Source organism: Dunckerocampus dactyliophorus, chromosome 10 (assembly GCF_027744805.1).
Source record: "Dunckerocampus dactyliophorus isolate RoL2022-P2 chromosome 10, RoL_Ddac_1.1, whole genome shotgun sequence".
In the NCBI taxonomy this organism is placed as follows: Eukaryota; Metazoa; Chordata; class Actinopteri; order Syngnathiformes; family Syngnathidae; genus Dunckerocampus; species Dunckerocampus dactyliophorus.
The window spans coordinates 3,329,364-3,353,529 of record NC_072828.1 but is presented as its reverse complement, the minus strand read 5'-3'; the positions used below and the strand labels follow the sequence as shown (position 1 = coordinate 3,353,529).

Genomic DNA, 24,166 nt, shown 5'->3' with positions numbered 1-24,166 from the left:
GAAAAAGGGAACTGAATATGACTAATAATTATGGATTGCTGATGAAAAACGGATGGAGACATGATCAGTTCTGCACACAATACATATAAACGATATTTATTTTTCACTTAAAGAAATGTATTTACAGTACTTATATCCCTGGCTGTCCATATTTTCACATAAATCAATTCATATTCATGAATTCTATTTATTGTCCCCCCCTAACTTGTACTGTTTGCCGGTATTTATTCCATGAACCATTACTCAAAGTGTTGTTTTTATTCTTTTTGATGTGATAAATAGTGCACGTTTCCCCCGTTTCCCAGACAAACACTACGCACTCCTGTCCAGCAGATGGCATTGTGGCGCCTTTAAGCTGGTGGCCAAGCCCACCCAAAGAAGAACTGTTGTTTTCTGTTTCCATGGGAATTTCATCTCAAGGTATGCCTTCTTGATCATTTACGTTGCACAGCGTTGTTAGGACGAATGAAATAGTCGTGCAAACTTTAATTGACTGTCTCTTTGTAGTTTGAGACGTTCGTTTCGGTGACACGTCATCGTTCATAAACACAATACTGACGTCACAGGTGGTCGAACGTGTACAATTTAACGCAACTCAAAAATGGTCGAATACAGTCGAGTCAGTCAGTAGAGTATATTAACGATGTCAAACATGACCACCAGTGTCATGGATCGTAATTATATGATTAGAACATGTCATTTAGATAAAGAATATTGCGTGTTTTTGTCACTTTATGCTAGTCAAGCTAGCTCAGTGGGCGGGGCGTGTGGTTGACTGCTGGTGAGTGACACTTTCATCACACATGCTTCATTCCCTAAAAGAAATTGTGTTTTGTAGTAAAAGTTGCGATTAACAGCATAGCATGTTGACCTACACTGGGGTAAAAAACATAAAATAAAGAAAACAATAATGGCCAGAGACCTCCATGGCGTCATACCGGCTGCTCGGATCGTGCAACCGAATACATAGCACCTTGCTGGGCCACGCCAGGTGGCTGCTCCCGCTCTGTACTCTGGTTCTTTTAATAGTAGTCACGTGGAAGCAGTAAGGTCATGATATTTGATTAGGACAAATTAACAGGAACCATTGGTCAAATCCTAATTTGTTCCAGTCCTTATTACCTCCAGATGTGTACAAATTACACTTCAATCCAAATTTTAAAACAGTAGATATAAAAAATTGGTTATCAGTATCATATTGGCCTTGAGGAGCAGAAAAGTATTGGTATCAGTTCGAAAAGAAAATATCATGCATCTGTACTAATAACTATTATCTTCAATCTATATGAAAGTATAATAATAATAATCAATTGTTATTGTCAGTATTATTCAAATACAGTGGAGTAACCTTTTCCATACTAACAGAACTCAATTAATTTCTTCAGATCATGATGTCAATGTCCAGTCGTGATGTCTAGCTTTTGAGGATCTTTTGGTCTACTTCACTTTGTCAGGAAGGTCCTAGTTAAGTGATTTCTTGATTGAAAACAGGTGTGGCCGTAATCAGGCCTGGGTGTGGCTACAGAAATTGAACTCACGTGTGATAAACCCACTGCTCTGTATTATGTATCTGGATAGACCAGTCGCACACGGCCGTGCAAGCCGCTGAAGCCACAGAGAGGCCATCTTACCACTCACATCTCGTACGTAGCAGACTACATTGGCACAGCGTACATAGTGTACAAAGCAGATGAAGAGGCTAGCAGAACATCTAGATTTTACATTAAAAAGCGGGGAGATTCTCCCATTCCTTCAAGTAACGCAACCTTCGTCCCTTAAAAACGATTTGATACGTTATTCTCTATCTTTTGGCTATATTAAATGTACTTTTTCCCCTTCCAATTGTCATTGCCTTTGGGACAAAATTCTACTGTGCACCCTGGCTCAGCACTCCCCTATAGCAATGATAGTTTTACTCCTCTAGAAAGAGATTTTCATTTGAACTGCATATCCCATCCCTTTTTCCACTAAAATCCATGGTCATGATGCTTTACTTTTTATTCTTACTTTCATACAATTCACTATGCTCTCGTCTGTACAAAATATGAATCATAAAAGAGAGTGACTTTGGAAAAGTTTTAAAATCATTTAACATTTTGCTGAATTTTTTTGTTTGTGTTATGAAATAGAAATAACCTCTTTTCTGATATAGAAATATATTTTAACAAAAACCACAGGAATAATATGTAATATAATATGTAATAATATATAAACATTGTCTTCATATGGGGGTTCATTTGAAATTCGGGTAAACAAAAAAAACGTATTTTTTTTATATTTGCAAGCAATCGCCAATTATTTAGTAGTCTAGTCGTGGTTGTTTGTTTACATATCCCCCACGGCCCCCCATGTAAAGTCGTTATGACTCAGGTATGGTCAGGACGAACCTTGCATTTAGTGTGAGTGGGTAACAAACTAAAAACAGACTTAACAACTCACAAGTTCTGACATAAGTCATTGTCCGAGAAGTGTGTCTTGTGAGTGGTAATATGGCGGCCGCGTGGCTTCACGAGTCATTGATCAATGGCGTATCCCAGGGGTGGGCAAACTTTTTGACTCGCGGGCCGCACTGAGTTAACAAAATTGGCCGGGGGGCCAGACTATATATTTGACACTTGCACTCTATTTTCCGCTATAATTCTAACAGTCCAGCTGGACTGTTAGTGTCATACAATGTGCTATATGTATGTGCTTGTGTCCCTTTTTTCAGGAGCACTTTCAATATCAAACCATATCAAATAACAAAATTACATTTTACAGGGTTTTTTTTACTGAATAAGACACCCGGAATGTTCATGAATAAAGGATGTGATATACAATATGAACTATGAATGCTAAAACATTGACTATTAAAGAGTATGTGAATGTCCCTCCGTTTTTACTTCCCAGACAGTGCAGTGGGTAGGTTAGGTTGTGTGACACAATTTTTTTACTTGTGTTTGTTTGGCACCGTGGGTGAGGTAGTTGTCTGGATCGCTGCATGTGAAAAGCTACTTAAACCGTCAAAAGGTGGTCTCAGATTAACTTTGACTACTAGCAAGTCATGTTGCCAGCTTGTATGTTAAAGGTTTCATTACTTTGGAAGCAACTGGCGGGCCGGATTCAAATGCTTGGCGGGCCGCATGTGGCCCCCGGGCCGTAGTTTGCCCATCCCTGGTCTATCCAGATATATAATACAGATCAGTGGATAAACCAAACTTAAGTTATGTTTCAACATGGGGGCAATCACTTTTTCACACAGGACCATGTAGCTTTGGATGTTTTTTTTCTCCCTTAATAATAAAAAGTTTCATTTAAAAACTGCATTTTGTGGTCAGTTGTGTTGTCATCAACTAATATTTAAATGTATTTGATGAGCTGAAACATTGAAGTGTGACTAACATGCAAAAAAAAAAGAAATCAGGAAGGGAGAAAAACACTTTTTCACACCACTGTATTTTAAGGAGTGTCATTGGATTTATCCTCAAGGGGACAATTAAAGAGATTTCGTCATCTGATCACAGTTTTTAATTATTTTTTTACAGCTTGCACCCACTGGAGACCCCTTGCAGTTATCACTTCTGTGTTCCTGCGAAGAAATGTCGCAAAGGTAAACTGATGTGTAAAATACCTTTTGCTGAAGTGTTTTCTGATCTTGAGGAACTATCTTCTGCACCAGAAGCCAACAGTAACCTGAAACCAGAAAGATTTATGCCTGCAAACTCCTTCTCACTTCAGTCATTTGTGCTTGAACATCACAAGATGTGGTTACGCTACCTGAGGTGTTTCCCCTGAATAAAGTGTGACTCTCCATCCCAGGACATACAACGAGCTGTGGGCAGAGGCCCAGGTGGAACTGAGTCGTCTGCTCGTCGAGGAGATTCCCGCCGTGCCTCGTCAGCCAGAAAAGGACAGAGTGGTGTTCTTCCAGCGTCTGGCCATGCTCTACGTGCGCTACCTGCAGGTCTTCCGCCAACTGGAGAAGGCCTACGATCAGGTGGTGCACCCGCAGAAGAGACGGCTTCTTCTCAACGTCCTCGAGGGAGTCATGGGCCGAGTCTTAGAGCTGAAGAATGAAATGGTGGAGAAGGAGTTCTGCGAGTACCACTACATGGATGATGTCCTTCACGACTTGAAGCTCACACCTGTGAGTTTTTAATTCCAGATTTTTGACAGTCCAGTTGATTTGGCTTCAGCAACCGATGAACCTTTTTCACCAGGCCGAACTTGAGATCCCAATCCCTAACTACTTCCTGCGTGATCGCAACGGTGGAATCCTCGAGCGGACGCAGATGCTTGCAAACATCCTCCAAACGATGGAGACCACCGTCACCCAAAAAGTGAGTGACTGTTTGAACTTAACATCAAGGACACGAACACAACCCCGAAAACAAACCTCGACAAGTGAAGCACCAAGGAGAGCTCACAACCTCAACATGGTTGACTGATAATGGCAAGCAGCGGTTTCCGCAATCACCAGCATACGCTCTGACAAGAACAAGGAAGCACAGTGGTATCTCGGTTAACGTCCGTTGCGGTTAGCGTGTTTTTTGGTTAACATCCAAAATTTTGGCGAAAATGTTGCCTTGGCTTGCGTTCGCCCGCCTGTTTAGCGTCCAAAATGCCGCCCGGTTTGTTTACGCCGCCGTTTTGGATCGCACTCCCAAGACGAAATCTCATGATACTTGCACGTGATCGCGGGTGCCATTTTAGGACAACAGCGTTTGTTTATATCAGAGTTGCTGCGCTAGAGAGACACACACGACGTAACGAAATACATGGACCGTACCGAGACAAGGGAGCAAGACCTCAGGATTTTACGGCTTAAAGACAAGACCGTCGTCACACACACACATCCATGCATACACATCTACTCCGGTTCCCCACGTAACACTCTTATGAACTGAGGGAGACACTCGGTGTTTCTGCCTGTCTCATTTTACATCCGTAACACTCATTTCTGGTGACAACAGGGAAACATAAGCTTCCAAACTCAGCGTAGCATGTTCAAACATAGCTCACGTCACCAGCCACCTCATAAGGGGGGTAGATAGGGTGAGTCCAGGGTGGGACACTGGGGCTTCACCCTGCAGCCAAGTCCGGGGGAGGGGCTCGCAGGCGAGTTCCTGGTGGTCGGGCCTTCACCCAGCCCGAAGAAGCCACACGGGATCTCCCCCCCATAGACCCACCACTTGCGGGGGCAAGTATAAGGGTCTGGTGCAATGTGTTTTGGGCGGCACTTGAGGGTGGGCGCCTTGGCGAGTCTTCGGAGGCCAAATCTGGTTTTATTACGATGTTATTCTTGCAAAAGCTCCTAACATTTTGGCTTTATTCTCGTAAATTTACAGCTGTTTTTTTCCATTTCTGCTCGTTTCTTTTTTTTTTTTTTTAATTTTCCAGCTATTTGAACTTTCTTCCTGAAAATGTTCTTCTTGTAATTATGACTTTATTCCCATAGTATTTGGACTTTGTTCTTGTAACATTATCACTTTTTCTGCAACTTAATTTTCCAAAAATTACATCTTTACTTGTTTTTTTTGCATCTCACAGTATTGCAACTTTTATCTAAATGTTTTTTTTTCTTTAAAATTTCAGCTCTAAAATACCTGATGTTATCCTTGTAAAATTATGACTTTTTCCTCGTTAGATACAACATTTTTCTCATAATATATCTATTCTTGTGAAATTACCATAAATATTTCCACTTTTGCTGCTTTTTTTTTTTTAAGTTTTCTTTATTTTTAGAACGTGATGCAGGCCATTAAAAAAAAAAAAAAAACAGCCGCGGGCTGCACTTTGGACGCCCCATTGTACATGTGATATCTCGCTATATTGACGAGCAGATGCATTATAAAGTGCGACCGAGTCAACTGTGGCTGCTTTTTCAGGATTCTGATTGGCCAAAATGCGCATGTCAGCCGATGAATGTGTTTTTTTTATTTGCTTCGTGTGAGCTGTGTTAAAAAGCAGCGTTACTATGCCTTCTACTGTGCAGAGCTGTAACGACAAGCTACACTGACAGTCCCATTATAATGGGTTTATTTATGAGCGAGGCCGAACAGGTATTGCCAAATCTAAAATATTTCTTTAAAAAAAGGTAGTGCCTTTTTTTTGGGAAACGCTGTATTAAGTGTCTCTTTGAACTGGTGTGTTAGCGTGTGGCCAAGGCCATGACTCAAGAGGAGGCCATCAGAGTCGTTCAAGTGGCGGAGAGGGCGCGCCAAGGACGCCTGAGGGCAGCCTTGAACGAGGCGAGCAGAAGACTGAGCAAGATACCCCGAACCGAAGACCCGACGCCCGCTGACATGGCCCAAGCTGCAGTCCGCATCCAAAAGGTGTTCTGTTGTCACCACAACCATTTTGTTTGCAGTGATTTAACGGTATCATCTCGTTTTGAGACTGGCGATATGATCTACAGGTATGGAGGGGCTATCTAGAGAGGAAGAAGACGGCGGCGGTTCGGAATGAAGATATGATTTTTCTGGGAATGGTGAGTGAAATGCTACGGGAAACGGGCTTTATAGTCCACAAATGCGTTATTTTATCTTGTACGTTTTGGTTACGTCCGTCAGGCTTTGCATCCCAAATACCAGGAGCCGTGCAAGGCAATAATCACTGCCCAGGCCAATGAAGCTTCCACGCGAAACAAGCAAAAGGAGCATGAGGAAGAGTACCAAAAGTCTGTGGTGGCAATCACAAACCACCTGCGAGAGCTGGAGGGTCAGGATATTGCCGAAAACATCAAAGAACAAATACGACAGTGGTTTCTTGAATGCCGGTGAGATGGACACTGAGGACTTGCTAGGATTCTTGTTCAAGGGACTTATTCAAGAGGTGTGCCCTCTTTTGGGTTGTAGCAACCTAACAGGGAACTTCCCAGACTTTCCAGATGAAGACGAGGGAGGCTCGGCCGTCCTGTTTGCTGAAAAGGATTATCAGCAGGTAAAAGACACTTGCAGTGGGAAAAAAAAGATGGAAAATTTTTATATGTTCGGCCTTTTCTTTTAGTTAATAGAAGAATTGGCTGAAATGGAAGAGGAAGCTTCAGGCAAGAAAAAGGACGACAAAAAAAAGGAAGAAGCAAAGAAGTCCAAGGGGAAGGATGCGGTAAGGGCTGCATTCAGTCATATTAGCATCACCAATCAATTTTCCACGGAGTAAATCCATCATTTTGCACTAAAATGTCATTCTCAACCACAGGAAGAGGACGAAGGTTTGATGATGCTACCTTCGGCTTTTTTGGCAGACTTGGAAGTGGGCAACAAAGCCTTTGCTGGTACGTACACAGTTTTTCCCACAGGACTGTAATCTGTTTGTGGCGGCGGCACTTTTTAACATTGTTAGAGCCCTGTAGAGATTAAAATAACACCCCTATAGTCACCTTTACATTATCATTACCCAAAATAGTAGACATAATAAGAGAAAATAAGACATAAAAGACAAAAAAACTGTTGACCACCTTTTAAATATGGTTTTTAACATTATTAGAGCCCTCTAGACATAAAATAACACCCCATACCTTTACCCTCCTATTTCCCAATATAGCAGACATACTGTAATAAGAGAAAATAAGACATAAAAGACATAGAAAACCTGTTTAACAACTTGTAAATACGCTTTTTAGCATTTTTCGAGCTTTCTAGACATAAAATAACACCCCTATACGTTTACACTCCTATTACCCAATACAGTAAACATAATAAGATAAAGTAAGACATTTTAGACATAAATAAGACATAGACCCACACGTTAGCATTAACAGCATACTTCCTGGTGGCTATTGTCTCCTCAATATAACGTTACTAACACCTAGTGGTCAAGAAGAGACTCACGATGCACTTCAATCGCTTTATTAACAAGCAGAGAACACATATGCAGTGAACATTCAGTGCTAACCATGCTAACACTCAGCTGTCAACTCTAGCTAGCTGACGTCACACACATCACTTCCCAGCCCCGCCTCTTAAAGGCGCACACAAGTGACAGATGTTACACTACATACCACGTCTTCTGAATGCCTTATGTTTGTGTTTTCATTCATTTAGTCATTTCTATGCATAAAAATGCTTGATTTAAAAATATGTACAATTTGCTTTAATATGCTGATTTTTTTTGTGCTAATATTTAGGCCGTATTCAAGCACGAAACAGCCATCATTTATTAAAAAATTAATTTCAGCAAAAAACACAATTTACTGAGGGATGGCTATAAATCTTTTTTGTCATTTTTGTCACAAACAAGACTGAGCCGCCTGTGAGTGAGAAGAGCGATACGTGCTTTCACGTCAGAGTCTCAGTTACAGAGCCCACATTTTTTTTTACATTTGTCTCTTTCGTCGAGCACTAAGATTTTGCACTTTGTTCGGCAGTCCTGGAACGCAATGCTTCGTGAGATGCAAAAGTAAAACCTATACAGCAATCCCCCGTTTATCGCGGTTAACTGGTTCCAGAACCCACCGCGATAAGTGAATTTCTGCGAAGTAGGATTCGATATTAATACATTTTCGTAGTTAAAGCAGGGAAAGCATATTTATCACTTTCTAATTATTATTTTTTAACATTATTAGAGCCCTGTGGACATGAAATAGCATCCCTACAGTTATCTTTACACTCCTATTACCCAATATTGTTGACATAATCTGAGAAAATAAGCCATTTAAGACGTAAACAAGACTTGTGCTCATGTGTGTTTCAATGAATGTCTTTCGGACGTGTGGACAGGGAGTGAGGGAGGGAGTTGAGTTTTAGCGTAGTACGGCCACAACAGTACCCCCCCCCCCCGTATTATTATTATGATGATGATCATGTCTATTATTGTTGTTATTTTTGTGCCTGTTGTGAGGTACAGTAAATAATTATAACAAAATAAAAGCCTGTGGTTGGTGATCAAATCTGGTGCGTGTTACTAGTGACAGCTAGTGGCCAGTGTAGGCTGTTCATTAAAGTATTTTAGTTCATTTAGGACATTTTTATGCTTCAAAATGCTTAATTTAGGCCAACAATATGTAATATTTTTGAGGACTAATAATAAGCTGTGGTCAGTCACGAAACAGTGATAATGTATAATTCCATTTTTGAAAACCTTGATAGAGTGTGGGAGCGATGTTCGAACCGCATGGAGAGAGGGATGACTGTACATACGTTTGTCCAACGCTGCCACATCCACCAAATAGAAGATAAACTGTTGTGTTTTTTAACCTGAACACACACAAACACAAACACAAACACACACTACCTTTACCAGTCTAAATTACTTCAATCCCAGGAGACAACACAAACCTTTTACAACCACTCCGTTTTAGTCCCCAAAAGTCTCCTTATAAGATATTTTGTGGCTTTTCTCGGTAAGAGTATCTCAAGGGGTCTGATTCCTCGCTAAATATAGCGACAACTTTTCTAAGTTGGCAACATTGATCTTTCCTGCTACGTCTTCTTATTCTCTAGCGGACTAGGCATGTATGAAGTGGCAATTGGGGCTTTTAACTGGATGGCTTGCGCTCTCGACTCCCTGTTTGAGCCCGGGCGGAGCACGGGGTTGGCTGGACCAGGCGGGGTACATTAACAAGCGGATTTACACAGGTGGTCCCATTTTGCAGTCGTCCCTCGCTATATCGGGATTTGATTATAGCACCCTCACTATATCGCAGCTTTTCAGAAATGAATTCATGAATGATGGCTGTTTTGTGTTAGATTACGGTCCATTATTAGTCAAAATTATTGAAATACCCTCCGCCAAGGCTGCCCTTTGTCAACCATTCTGTTCATAACTTTCATGGACAGAATTTGTAAGCGCAGCCAAGGCGTCGAGGGAGGCCTTGGGGGCCTTAGGATCTCGTGTCTGCTACGTGCAGATGATGCGGTCCTGACAGCCTCGTCAGGCTGTGACATTCAGCATTTACTAGGGCGGTAAATGTGTGAAGTGTGAAGCTTCTGGGATGAGACCTAGCACCTCCAAATCTGGGGCAATGGTTCTCAGTGGGAAAAGCGTGGATTGCACCTGCGGGTTGGAAGTGAGGACTCGCCCCAGGTTCGCGAGTGAGGGATATTTGGATCGTGAGGTCGACAGGCGGATCGGCGCAGCGTCTGCAGTAATGCGGTTGCTGTACTGAACCGTGGTGAAGAGAGAGCAGAGCCGGAAGGCAAAGAGATAGGGTGAGGAGCCCAATCATTCGGGAGGGGCTCAGAGTAGAGCCTCTGCCGAGAGGCGGTTGAGGTGCCTCAGGCATCTAGTCTGGATGCCTCCCTGTTGAGGTGTTCCAGGCATGCCCATCAGGCAGGAGGCCGACCTAGGACACGCTGGAGGGATTATGTCTCACAGCTGGCCTTGGTGTCCTGCCGGTGGAACTGGAAAAAGTGGCCTCAGACCGGGAAGTCTAGGCTGCTGAGACTGCTGCCCCCGCGACCCGGACCCGGATAAGCAGAGGAAAATGCATGGATGGATGGATGGATATTGAAAGACAAGTTGTCACGGCCGGGAGTAGCCACTAGGAAAAGGAGGCGGATCCCAATGCAGAGAGATAGTCCAAAAAGATGATAACAAAGGTGTTTATTAACAAAAGGAGTCCCAGGAGGGGAAAAAGTACAACACAGGTCAAAAAGGTATGAAGACGATGGCACAAACAGAAAACGCTGTCAGCAGAAGGCTGACAGGGAAAAATACTACAGTTAACTTAAGACACTGCAGGCAAACCTGAGCGGGAACAATCTCCGTGTAACTGAGGGTAGCACGATAGCGGGAACAACACGGGAGAGCCAGAAAGCGGGGAACAGGTGAGGAGCCGGACGAAGCGGTACAGGTTACAAGGAGTACAATCTGGCAACGGGTACTAGTTGCCGCTGGGTATAAGAAGGCTGCCTGATGATATTGCCTGCAGGTGTGTGCTGGGGACTCCACCCACACCGGCTGAAGCTGCACAGAGACAAAAACACACCAGGCGGCAGCAGAGCGACAAACACCATCGTAACAGTACTCCCCCCCCCATAAGGCGTCCCCTGACGGCCTACCTGGCTTACTAGGGTGGAGACGGTCGCTAATGAGGGACTGGTCGAGGATACAGGAGCGGGAGACCCAGGAACGTTCCTCAGGACCGTACCCCTCCCAGTCGACCAGGTACTGAAACCCTCTACCCCTCTTGCGGGAGTCCAAAAGAGCCTTCACTGTGTAAGCTGGCCGACCATCGATCATGCGCGGCAGGGGCGGCGCCTCGGCCGGTGGGCACAGCTGGCTGGAGGAAACTGGCTTGAGGCAGGAGACGTGGAATACTGGGTGGACCCTGAGTGAAGGTGGAAGCTTGAGCCTGACGGAGGAGGGGCTGATGATGGCGTCGGTTGAAAAAGGGCCCACAAATCGCGGAGCAAGCTTCTTGCTAGTCCCAGCCAAGGGCAAGTCCTTGGCTCATAGCCATACTTCCTGGCCAATACGGTAGTTGGGTGCCGGGACCCTATGGCGGTCTGCCAGGCGTTGGTTGCGTGCCGCTGTCCGGTTAAGTGCAGCCATAGTCTCTCTCCAGACCCTTCGGGCGCGGCGAAGGTGGGCCTGCACGGATGGTACGGCTACATCCGACTCCTGTGATGGAAACAGAGGGGGCTGGTAACCGTAGGCCACTTTAAATGGTGACATACCTGTGGCTGAGCTGGGAAGGGTGTTGTGGGCGTATTCCACCCAGGGGAGGTGGGAGGACCACGACAACGGGTGCAGGTGGCAAACACAGCGTAGCGCCGCCCCGAGGTCTTGATTGGCCCGCTCTGTCTGGCCGTTGGTCTGTGGGTGATGACCTGAGGATAGGCTGACCGATGCTCCCAAAGTCTTGCAAAAGGCTCTCCACACACGAGAGGTGAATTGCGGCCCCCTGTCGGATACAATATCACGTGGAATGCCGTGAATTCGAAACACGTGTCTCACCAATAGGCGTGCAGTTTCCAGAGACGAAGGTAGTCTCGGCAGGGCAATGAAGTGGACCATCTTCGAGAAACGGTCCACGATGGTCAGGACGACGGTGTTGCCTCGGGAGGAGGGTAATCCAGTGACGAAATCGAGGCCGATGTGGGACCACGGGCGGGACGGGATGGGTAATGGTTGAAGAAAACCAGCGGGTGGTCGATGAGACGTCTTGCTCCTGGCGCAGACAGAGCAGGCCGCGACGAATGCCTTGATGTCCGCCGCCATAGAAGGCCACCAAAACCTCTGTGCCACCGCCGATTGAGTGCGTCTGACCCCGGGGTGACAGGTCATCTTAGAGGAGTGTCCCCATTGTATCACTTCTGACCTGAGGCCTTGTGGCACGAACAGCCTTCCAGGTGGACAGTCCTCCGGTGGTTCCTCTCCGCTGGTTGCTTCGGACACCCTTCTCTCCACCTCCCACTGGATGGCCCCCAACACCCGAGCCACAGGTACGATAGTCACAGGGGCCGTCTCCTCCTCCGTGGCACCAAATGTCCTGGACAGCGCGTCAGGCTTGGTATTGCGTGAGCCGGATCTGTAAGTAATGGAGAAGTTGAAGCGGGTAAGAAAAAGCAACCAACGAGCCTGGTGAGCGTTGAGCCTTTGAGCAGTCCTGATGTAGGCGAGGTTCTTGTGGTCAGTGATGACCATGAAGGGAAGGGCTGCGCCCTCCAACCAATGACGCCACTCCCGCAGCGCGAGAACGATGGCCAGCAGCTCCCTATTGCCCACATCATAATTACCCTCTGCTTGTGTGAGGCGACGCGAGAAGAATGCGCACGGGTGAAGTTTCTGGTCGACTGGGGACCGCTGAGATAGGACGGCTCCCACTCCTGTATCCGATGCGTCGACCTCGACGAGAAACTGTAAGGCAGGATTAGGGTGAATTAATACCGGCGCGGTGGTAAAAAGACCTTTAAGCAGATTGAATGCTTCCTCCGCCTTGGGGGTCCAAGTAAATGGTATTTTGGAGGATGTGAGCATGGTCAGAGGTTCGACTTTGCTGCTGAAATTATGAATAAATCGTCTGTAAAAGTTAGCAAAGCCCAGGAATCTCTGCAAATGCTTCCTTGTTTTAGGAGTTGGCCAATCGACCACCGCCTGAACCTTAGCGGGGTCGGCACGTAGCTGGCCCTTCTCCACTATATACCCCAAAAAGGACACGGAAGTGGCGTGGAAGTCGCATTTTTCAGCTTTGACATATAACCTGTTCTCAAGTAGTTGCTGGAGGACTAGTCGTACATGGTGGGTGTGCTCCTGTAAATTCCTGGAGAAAATAAGAATGTCGTCAAGATAGACAAAACAAAAACGGTTTATCATATCTCTAAGCACATCATTAATCAAGCTTTGGAAAACCGCTGGGGCGTTGGTCAGCCCAAACGGCATGACAAGATATTCAAAATGGCCCAACGGGGTATTGAATGCAGTCTTCCACTCGTCACCCCTCCTAATGCGCACCAGGTGATACGCGTTACGGAGATCCAATTTGGAAAATATTTGGGCCGAATGCAGAGAGGAGAAGGCGGAGTCCATAAGCGGGAGAGGATAACGGTTGCGGAGAGTAATGCTGTTAAGCCCCCTATAATCAATACAGGGTCTTAATGATTTATCCTTCTTGGTCACGAAAAAAAATCCCGCCCCAAGGGGAGATGAAGATGGGCGGATGAAACCAGTAGCGAGGGAAGAGGAAATGTAATCTCTAAGAGCTTGTTGCTCTGGGACGGAAACATTATAGAGTTTGGCATTAGGTAGTGTGACATCCGGTAAAAGTTCTATCGCACAATCATATGGGCGGTGCGGGGGTAAGGCTTGGGCGCGGTCCTTGCTAAAAACCTGTTTAAGGTCATGGTAAACCCCGGGTACCCCCGTTAAGTTTATCTCCTCCTCAACAGCGGCGATAACGGGGGTGTCAGTGATGGCAGAGCGCAAACAATTGGCGTGGCAAAACGGGCTCCAGTTAATAATGCGCATCTTATTCCAGTCAATAGATGGATTGTGTAATTTTAGCCATGTGATGCCTAATACGACCGGGGCAGAACGGGACGGAATTATATAGAAGCGAATGCTTTCGAAATGGTTGCCCGACAACTGGAGTGACAAGGGTTCGGTCTGGTGAGAAACTGCCGCCAAGAGACGCCCGTCCAAGGAGTGCACCTCCTTGGGGGAGGGGAGCTCCACTACCTTAATATTAAACCTCTTCACAAATGCAGAGTCCACAAAACAGTCATCCGAACCAGAATCAATGAGTGCAGTGATCCGAATGTTACTCCCCCCTCCCATGATAGTTCCACGGACTTGCAGTCTGTGTGGGGGTGTGTCGCTCTGCGAAGAGTTAGTGCTGGTCGCATACTCACAGTCGCTGGCCGAAGGACGACCCCCGGCTGTGGGTTGATCGATCCCTGATAACGACGACAAGCTCTCGGCCGATCCCGAGGTCGATCCCCGTCTGGATGTTGGTTTAGCGGGACACCGTTGAAGCCGGTGATCCGGACTGCCGCAATACAAACATAAATCCAACCTGCGGCAACGAGCCCTTTCCGCTGGCGTGAGACGGCGCGCTCCCAGTTGCATCGGGACCTCTGTCGATGCTGAGTTGATCTCCATCGGCGCGAACGGAGCGTGGGTCCTTTCCCTCGGTAGAATCGATGCTGGTCGCGGTGTAGGAGGACGAGTATCAAGCCTCCTTTCCTTGGCATGTTCCCTCTCACGATCCCTGATACGAGTGTCTAATCTTATGGCCAAGTTAATAAGGTCGTCAAGTGACGCTGTGTCGTCCTTAACCGCTAACTCGTCCTTGATACGGGGATTGAGGGCTTTACGGAAGATGTCCCGGAGGATGACGGTATCCGTGTATCCGCTTTCAACCGCCATGACCCGGAAGTCGATGGCAAAATCGGCCACGGTGCGCCCCCTCTGTCTGAGTTCTAACAGGCGCCCTCCTGTCTCTCTTCCATGGACTGGGTGATGGAAGACCCTTCTCATCTCGGCCAGAAAGAGGGGCATGGATGTGCATACGGCTGGTATCGACCTGCCAATTGCCATGGCCCATGCGGCGGCTCTGCCAGCGAGTAGGCTCATGATGAAGGCTATTCTCGCTTGGTCCGAACTGTACGTGGCTGGCTGTTGATTGAATACTAGGGAGCACTGGTGCAGGAATTGTTCGCAAGACTGGGACTCACCAGAAAAACGAGGAGGGTGGGGAATACTTGGCTCTCGACTAGGGTTAGGAGCCAGCGTCGGCAGAGGGGTGGAGCTAGGGGTAACTGCTGCCGCCTCGTCCTCGTGCGGCAGGTGTGCACACACTCTAACCAGACGTTGGTCCATGGTTCCTACAGCCAGGGTTAGGGCAGAAACAGTCTCCATGAGATCATGCAACTTCTTCTCATGGCCGCCGACTAGTTGCCCTTGGTGAGATAGGGCGCGACAAAAATCCTCTATCTCCGCGGGATCCATTTGTGGCCAGATTGTTCTGTCACGGCCGGGAGTAGCCACTAGGAAAAGGGGGCGGATCCCAACGCAGAGAGATAGTCCAAAAAGATAACAAAGGTGTTTATTAACAAAAGGAGTCCCAGGAGGGGAAAATGTACAACACAGGTCAAAAAGGTATGAAGACGATGGCACAAACAGAAAACGCTGTCAGCAGAAGGCTGACATGGAAAAATACTAGAGTTAACTTAAGACACTGCAGGCAAACCTGAGCGGGAACAATCTCCGTGTAACTGAGGGTAGCACGATAGCGGGAACAACACGGGAGAGCCAGAAAGCGGGGAACAGGTGAGGAGCCGGACGAAGCGGTACAGGTTACAAGGAGTACAATCTGGCAACGAGTACTAGTTGCCGCTGGGTATAAGAAGGCTGCCTGATGATATTGCCTGCAGGTGTGTGCTGGGGACTCCACCCACACCGGCTGAAGCTGCACAGAGACAAAAACACACCAGGCGGCAGCAGAGCGACAAACACCATCGTAACACAAGTGATATGTAGTATTATAGTCACTAGACGGCAGTAATGACACAAAATATTGAAACATTGCCTTCCATTACATTACCTTGTCAGCCATGGCATGTCTAATATAATAGAGTGATCAAAACCTCTCCTCCCATCCTGTGTGGAAGTGCTATAGGGGTGTTATTTTCTGTCTACAGGGCTCTAATGATGTTAAGAACCGTATTTAGAAAGTCATAAACAGGTTTTCTATGCTCTAACTATGAAAATATGAAATTTATCAACACTGAATCTCATCTTCATCATGGCGGGAATTCATTTATCACGGTGGGGTCAGGAACCAGTTAACCACTATAAACGAGGGACGACTGTGATGTGTCTGTAAATGTATCTGTGTACGGACAAACAAACGATCACTTGTTCGTAATAAAAAAATATGTATTTATATATATACTGTATATATATACAGTAATGTGTATGTCCCTGCAGATTTTTGGGAAACCCGCAGTGAGTATAAAAATTTCAACCAGAGGCACGAGGTGGAGCTGATCAAGGAGGAGAAAAGGGTGGACATCCAGGAAGAGATTCGAGTCAAGGTGAACTCTTACCAAAGCCAAACGTGGCGCGTATGAAGGGAACACAACTGAATCTTAGCTTGACAGCGCCAACGCCCTTGTGCTTTCCCAAGGTGGATGTGGAGATGAGAGTGGAACTGGCAGACTGGAGGCTTGCTGTGGAAAAAGTTCCACCCAAAGTTTATGCGAAGGTCAAAAAAAAAAAAAACACACAAAAAAAACTTGCATTCCATTGCGGCATAGTTGGCCGCGTTGTTTTTGGATTCCGTCCAACGGTGTTACTGTATTTGCAGAAAAAAGGCAAAGGTAAGAAGGACAAGAAAAAGAAGAAGGGGGAGAAGGATTTGACAGCTGACAGGTGAGGCCACATAGCGCTCTATCAAATTTGCTGTGGGGAATTATAACAAATAACTCATTCTAGGACTCTTGAGTCGCTGTGTCAGGAGATGGTGGAACAGGGTTTGCTGAAGCAGGCGAATGACGTTCGGATGCGGGACTACCTGGGTGAGTCCAAAACTGGCCATATCTGCTCTGTTACATGATTACTGCTGAGGGCACAAGAAGGACCAAAATAAGAACAAAAAAGCCATGCATCACGTGTCCCATCTGTTGCATGGGAGTTTGAAATTCAATATCAATACTAGGGATGTACATTTCTTTGTGGTAGACTATTCCATACGCACACACGGGTTACGATCAGGGATGTGAACGATGAACCGATGCGGCCGGATATCCGGTTTGAGGATCGAACGATTCCGGTGCGGCGGTGAAAGACTCCTGTATCGATAATAATCAGCCATAAATCTTGAGATTAATCGATAGTGGAGACATGCACCGGGTATCCCGAGAGAAGCAATCGGTTGACAGGATCTTATAAACAACGCGAGAGCCTATGGCTGCCAGCGAAACACTAGCCGGTGCTAACTAGCTAGCCGGCGTTTGAACGCCAAAGTTTTGGAACATCTTTGGATGATTTAATTTCAATACATAACAAATAAGATCAGTTAGATGGCTATAATGTACATACTGTATGTTTTGCTGATGTGTTTTAACCCTTTCTAATGACTGTCTGGAGCACTGCTACTATTTAGATCCATTCTGGTCTTCAGTCATGGGAAGCTATTGAGCATGTGCGACAATGCTTTTGCAGGCAGCCTAGGCTCTCGTTAAGAGCCACACTGTCTACTGGTTGCTAGTCTTGCCATATCTTACGGTGCATGTCTTTACGATCGATTAATTTAAGGATTTATGGCTGATTCTTATCGATTCAGGATGCTGCTACCGATGCAGCCACATCTCTCGCTTGTCAGGCCGTATATCTGGTCGCATTGGGTTATCCTTCACAACCCAAATACATACAATGTGCATCTAAGGAGATGCCATACATTGTGGTTGCGGTGGTGTAGAACTGCATTTCAACATGTAAGAGAGGTACATCATATACGTACAGTGGTGTGAAAAAGTGAAAAGGTCATAAAGCCATTTCTAAAGCTTTGGGACTCCAGCCAACCACATTGAGAGCCATTATCCACAAATGGCGAAAAGGTGGAACAGTGGTGAACCTTCCCAGGATTGGCCGGCCCACCGAAATGATCCTAAGAGCGCAGCGGCGACTCATCCAAGAGGTCACAAAAGACCCCACAACAAAATCCAAAGAACTGCAGGCCTCGCTTGCCTCAGTTAAGGTCAGTGTTCATGACTCCACCATAAGAAAGACACTGGGCACAAACGGCCTGCATGGCAGAGTTCCAAGACCAAAACCACTGCTGAACAAAAACAACATTAAGGCTCGTCTCTTGATGATCCCCAAGACCTTTGGGAAAATACTCTGCAGTCTGACCAGACAAAAGAACTTTTCGGAAGGTGTGTGTCCCATTACACCTGGCGTAAAAGTAACGTTACATTTCAGAAGAAGAACGTCATAGCAACAGTAAAAGATGGTGGTGGTAGTGTGGTGGTCTGGGGCTGTTTTGCGGCTTCAGGACCTGGAAGACGTGCTGTGATAAATGGAACCATGAATTCTGCTGTCTACCAAAAAATCCTGAAGGAGAATGTCTGGCCATCTGTTGGATGAAACCAACTTCAGCTGAAACAAACTTTAGGATTTTTTTCTCCCTTAATAATAAAAAGTTGAATTGAAAAAGTGCATTTTGTGTTCAGTTGTGTTGTCACTGACTGATATTTGAATTTGTTTGATGATCTGAAACATTTCAGTTCGACAAACATGCAGAAAAATAAGAAATCAGGACGGGGAAAAGACCTTTTCACCCCCCTGTATGTCAGTGTTTCTAAAGATGTAACCAGTGTTTATCTACCAGCACTTTGCTGCCCTCCTCTGGTGTGCAAGTGAGTAACGCCAAGATCACGCTGGTCTGACATTATGTCACAATGAAGTCAGATTCCACACCAGAACATTAGCCTTTTCACTGTTTAGCTCATTTCTTAACTATTTTTTCTTCATCCTCAGGTGACTTCAATTATCTTGGAACCACGCTGAGGCAGAACGACATCGAACCCATGCCCTCAATGTCTGACGTGCGGCAAATCGTTTCTCTCTACGCCATTTTACCTTTAGGTATCTGATTTTCATGCCTGAGCGACACAAGCCTCCAGCTACATGGCAGCAGTGCTCAACTGTATCACTAAGCTAAGCAGTGCACACCACAAACGCTAGCAAATGAGAATCTCTTAGACCCCCATGTGGTCTATGCGCTTTACTTGGAGCGAGCGCTAGCCAACAACTAGCTTGAAACACAGTGCAAACCCACAGTGGGTCATCAAACAGAACAGTACGAACAAAATAAACAGTACAACACATCCACAGAGTGTTAACATGCAGCATAAATGAACTCCTACTACTGTGTGGACAATAAACTACAATAGGCTCCTTCTGCCTACCCAGCATGCCTTGCGGTCACACTGTAAATAGCTAATTACGTGATTGTCCTTCATGTTAGTTGCTCATGAGTTGTGTGCGCTTGGCAGGCTCTCACGTGGTCCATGAGAAGGCCCCCCTGACAAAAGCCATCCTGCTAGCAGGACCATCAGGGGTGGGGAAGAAAATGCTCGTCCATGCGGTCTGCCAGGAGACTGGCGCCACCCTGTTTGACCTCTCCCCTCTCAACATTGCTGGAAAGTATCCAGGCAAGAGCGGCCTCACCATGATGCTCCACTTGGTCTTCAAGGTAACACAAAGGCACGACTCGTTGAAACGATCCTACAGGAGCCACGTTTCAGCAGCCATGGTTCTTTGTTCTCAAGGGACAATGCTGTAGAAATGAAACGTGGATGTAAGTTACGTGTGGCACGGGGGTCATTTGTGGACCGCTGCCTTTTTATAGGCCCACGGCACATTCTAGAAATACAATTAAAGAAGAAGTCAACAGAAAAAAGACTGGAAATTTATGAGAATAAAGTCATAATATAATGAGAAAAAAATTGTCATCTTAAGGAGAAAAAAAATCTAAATTTTACAAAAATAAAGTCACAATATGAGTTGGAAAAACAAGCAGAAAGTTGAAATATGAAAGGAAAAAAGATGTTATTTTGTAAAGCCGTAATATTAAAAAAACAAACAAACAAACAACTAAGAACTGCACATTTTCACACGGAAATGTTGAAATATTTGGGGGAAAACAAGCCAAAAAAAAACCCAGTGTAATTTAAGGAGAAAAAGTTCATAGTACGCTTTTCAAATGTATCACCGTTTTTTGTTGTTTTTTTTGGCCCATGGCACATTCGAAAAATCAATTACAAAGGAGATCAACAGCCAAAATGGAAAAAAGAGAGGAATTTTGCGAGAATAAAGTCTAAACGTGAGGAGAACAAAGTCATAAAATTACAAGACAAATGTTGTCTTGTGGGGAAAAAGTGATCATTTTATGAGAATAAAATCATATTAGTATGAGGAAAAACGTGTCATTTTTAGAAGCAGAAAGTTGAAATATGAAAGAAAGTAAAGTAAATATTTGAGACAACACAAAACAATTTTTTTTTTGGAAAATTAGGTTGGGAAAAATGATAATATTGTGAGTATAAAGTCAAAATATTATGGGAATAAAGTCCCAACATTACAATAAAAAGAAAAAAGAGAAAAAGTTCTGAATACGCTTTTCACTATATCACTGTTTTTTTATTGGCCCATGGCACATTTTAAAATCTATTACACAGGAAATCAACAGCAAAAATGGAAAAAAAAGAGGAATTTTACCAGAATAAAGTCATAATATTACAAGAAAAAAGTTGTCATCTTATGGGAAAAAGTCATCATTTCATGAGAATAAAGTCCTAATACTATTAGGAAAAACATTTAACAACTATTAGGAAGCATAAAGTTGAAATATTAAAGAAAGTAAAGTAAATATTATAGGAAACAAAACAAAGAATGAAGTTGCAAATTTTGGAAAATTAGGTTGGGAAGAATGATAATATTGTGAGTATAAACAAAATATTATGGGAATAAAGTCACGACGTTATAATAAAAAGAAAAATTTGCAATATTTGAGAAAGAAAACACAAGAGAAATGAACAAAGGAGCAGAAAATGTGTAATTTGAAAAGAAAAAGTGCATCACATTTTCCCCCGTGTGACAAAGCTGGGATGCACGGTGAACTTCTCAGCATGTCTGCTTGGGTTGGTTAACAAAACGTAAAATATCAACGAGGCCCTTGCATCCTTTGATTTTTCAGCATGTGGCCCTCGATGGAAAAAGTTAGTACACCCCTGGCTTACTGTAGAGCAACCAACGGGCACATTTTCACGCAGGTGGCAAGACTGATGCAGCCGTCAGTGATATGGATCGATGGCGCGGAAAAAATGTTCTACAAGAAAGTTCCCAAGGAAGAAAGAGCGGTATTGCAGTACACAGTACAAGCATCAAATTGCAGTATCTACTGACATTATAGCTGAAAACACTCTGCATTTGCCCAGCTGGAACCCAAACGCTTGAAGAAAGATTTGGCCAAGTCGCTCAAGCTGATTAAAGAGGAGGACCGCGTTCTCATAATTGGAACAGCTAAAGATCCCATCAGTGCCGACATCAAGTCCCTGTGTAAGCTCTACAGCAAAATCATCCTCATCCCGAGACCTGACTACGGATCCAGATATGGTGAGAAAAGAAACAGTCATCACACGTCCATCAAGCGCATCTACAGCATGTCCATTCTCTCTGATGTCACGCATTCACGTGGACCGGTTGCAGTGTTGTGGAAGCAACTGATCCAAAAACATGGAGGCAAGATAACCACCGCCTTGGACCTCAGCTCCCTGGCAAAGATTTCTGATGGCTACACCCCAGGTCACATGATCCAGGCCATCCAGACAGTGATTACAAAGCGACGACTCCTGCTGCAAGAAAAAAGGCCTCTGACTGCTGTTGAGTTTGTGGCCCCATTAGCCAGGTTCACCCCCGTGTTTCAAGCTGAGGAAGAAGCCTTAAAAGTACAGTGAATGTCCTTCTTAAGCTACTGTGACAAATATTCTACATTGTTTGCGTCATTGTTCTTGGATTTTTGTTTTTTTTTTGTCTCCAGAAATGGTATGCAAAGACTCCCTTGGGAAAGAAGCGGAGTAAGGCTGCTGCAGAGAGGGAAGAGGCTCTGCAGGCACAGGCTAAAGGCAAAGGTGCACCCAAAAAGGGGAAGAAATGATGCCAGTGAATCGTCTGCGAAAGCTATTATTTTAAATAAAGTTACATTTTTAAGCAAACAAGACCGTTATAGTGTTATTTTTCCAAGTACCAAAAGTTTGGAGACACCTTCCCGTTCCACACTATGAAAAAGCGTCTCCAAACTTTTGACTGGCAGCAAGTGTCTCTCTTTGTAATCAAAACCTTTTGCCACCAGAGGGCAGCAAAACGCTTGCTCAGGAACGCTTTTTATTCATTTTCATACACGATTCCCAGAAGAACAGCAGTCACACTTCTTCTCTTATCACCAATAAGGACAGGATATATATTTTTGTAAAACTAAACATTAAGTCTAGACAAGCTAAATGACGAGTTATAGTATTGGGACGAGTAGTCGCTTCAAGGCTGTGCTGTAATTAGACGTGCGGGACTGTTGACAAGGCTTAAGTCAAGGACATCTGATGTTATTCCGTTCCAGTTGCCTGCGTGTGACACACATTACAGTGTGTTATTACAACCACCTGCAGGAAATGCCTTTGGACTTTCAGGTCAGCTTGTCTGGGGCCCCATTAAAAAAGTAACTTTCTTTTTTCCAAAAACATTTACTTTTCGGTGACCGCTGTTACGTGTAGAAGGATGCACAGCGGGAAATGTGACACTCATGTCTTAGATGGAGACTTCAGCTGTTCAAAATCCACTCAACACATCCTCGCATTGCCTTGCTTCTTCTGACAGGGGGATTTTTTTAGCCCAATGGGATGCTCCACGACGATCTATATAAGCTTTGGTACTCGCTTTATAAAACAATCGGCCCAAAACAACCGTACCATTTATCACAAATTAAAAAAAATACCCTCGGTGATAAAAGGGCAGGTGGAACTCTGGCAAGTGCGGCTGGCCTGTAGGCCGCCATTCCTCTCTCGCTGACGACAAGCTGTTTTTTTGTGCCACAGAGAGATTACCCCGTCGATAGAGTTTCACTGGATTTAGGAGTGCTCAGTACCACATGGAGCTGTCTGTCAAGCAGAGCCAACACAATGCCGGGCGAGCCTGAGTCTGTGCCCCGTCTGCCTATCCAGTTCAAACCTAGTGTAGAATGAATGCCTGTGGAGGACTTATTATTGTGAACATCTGACTGGTCCCCGTGCGTATGCGCACTCTTCAAATGTGCACGTTTCCGAAAGATGACCTCGCTCATTATTGCTTCATTTCTTTATGGCCTTTCAACTGTCCCAACACAGAGACTCCGTGGGGGGTTGCATGCGCTTTGAACTGTTTAGGACAATGACAGATTGCCCAATGACCAATCAAAACAGATTACAAGGCTTTGAAAATCATTTCCCTGCATGGGACAATCCACCTTATGGACCTCGCCTGTCCCGTGTCCAGACTGGTGAAAATCCCTCCCCACAGCGTAATGACTAATTTCCCACACTGTATATATTTCAAGTAAGGGGCAGTCTGCCTAAAAGTGTCTAAAAAGGCGAGGCATTCGGCAACGCAATACATATCGGAGACTATAGGTGTCTGTCGGCAATGCGCAAAGGCGACTCGGACCCGGTGGTTCTCGTCAGCTACATGCCCCCGCCTCCTGGCCCTGACGTCGAGGTGCGGTGCACCTGTTTTTGAACACGTCACCTCCATAAACGGACAAGATGAGTGCATAAGATGAAAGCACTGTGCTGCCATTCTTCAGTAGCGATGGTGTAAGTATTATTATTATTGTGCACTTCAGTGAATAAACCTTACTTAAGACAAAATGATCATCACCTCGTTCAAACTATCGCACGTGCACCTTTCGAAAAAGAAACACTCCAAACTTTTGTCAGTGCCTGCCAAAAGTCTTGTTGCGTATCCAAAATGTAGGAACAATAAATCATTTTAATTGCTCATTTTGATTCAGAAATAGCCTAAAGGAAAAACCTCTAGATTATGCTTATTTTAGCAAAATAAATCTTGTATCATTCATTGAGTTTTATCATTTAACCGAATTAAATGATAAAACTCAATGAAAAGTCAGATTTTGCTTGGACAAAAGTCTTGTCACATCCCAAAATGATGTCCGGTAGGAATTATATTTTCCGTTGAAAACAGAAACATG

General features: G+C 44.9%; 1 protein-coding gene across 4 annotated transcripts; it reads left to right on the top strand.

Annotated features, from left to right (window-relative positions):
- Positions 1 to 322: 322 nt before the first annotated feature.
- On the top strand, positions 323 to 22,128 carry zgc:153738 (uncharacterized protein LOC558115 homolog). Of its 4 annotated transcripts, XM_054790374.1 has the most exons (20): positions 331 to 420; positions 3,525 to 3,589; positions 3,799 to 4,126; positions 4,200 to 4,319; positions 6,135 to 6,314; positions 6,398 to 6,469; positions 6,552 to 6,757; positions 6,837 to 6,921; positions 6,988 to 7,086; positions 7,180 to 7,255; positions 16,354 to 16,460; positions 16,553 to 16,630; positions 16,733 to 16,797; positions 16,861 to 16,943; positions 18,907 to 19,014; positions 19,425 to 19,624; positions 21,204 to 21,290; positions 21,369 to 21,546; positions 21,640 to 21,878; positions 21,971 to 22,128. In XM_054790374.1, the coding sequence occupies exons 2-20, from the start codon at positions 3,579 to 3,581 to the stop codon at positions 22,085 to 22,087; spliced, it is 2,439 nt and encodes an 812-aa protein (XP_054646349.1). In that variant the 5' UTR covers positions 331 to 420; positions 3,525 to 3,578; the 3' UTR covers positions 22,088 to 22,128. The 4 variants fall into 4 exon arrangements, with proteins under 4 accessions (XP_054646347.1, XP_054646349.1, XP_054646350.1 ...); XM_054790372.1 differs by having other exon boundaries at positions 323 to 420; positions 21,369 to 21,878; XM_054790373.1 differs by lacking the exon at positions 331 to 420 and adding an exon at positions 609 to 781 and having other exon boundaries at positions 21,369 to 21,878.
- Positions 22,129 to 24,166: the final 2,038 nt, after the last annotated feature.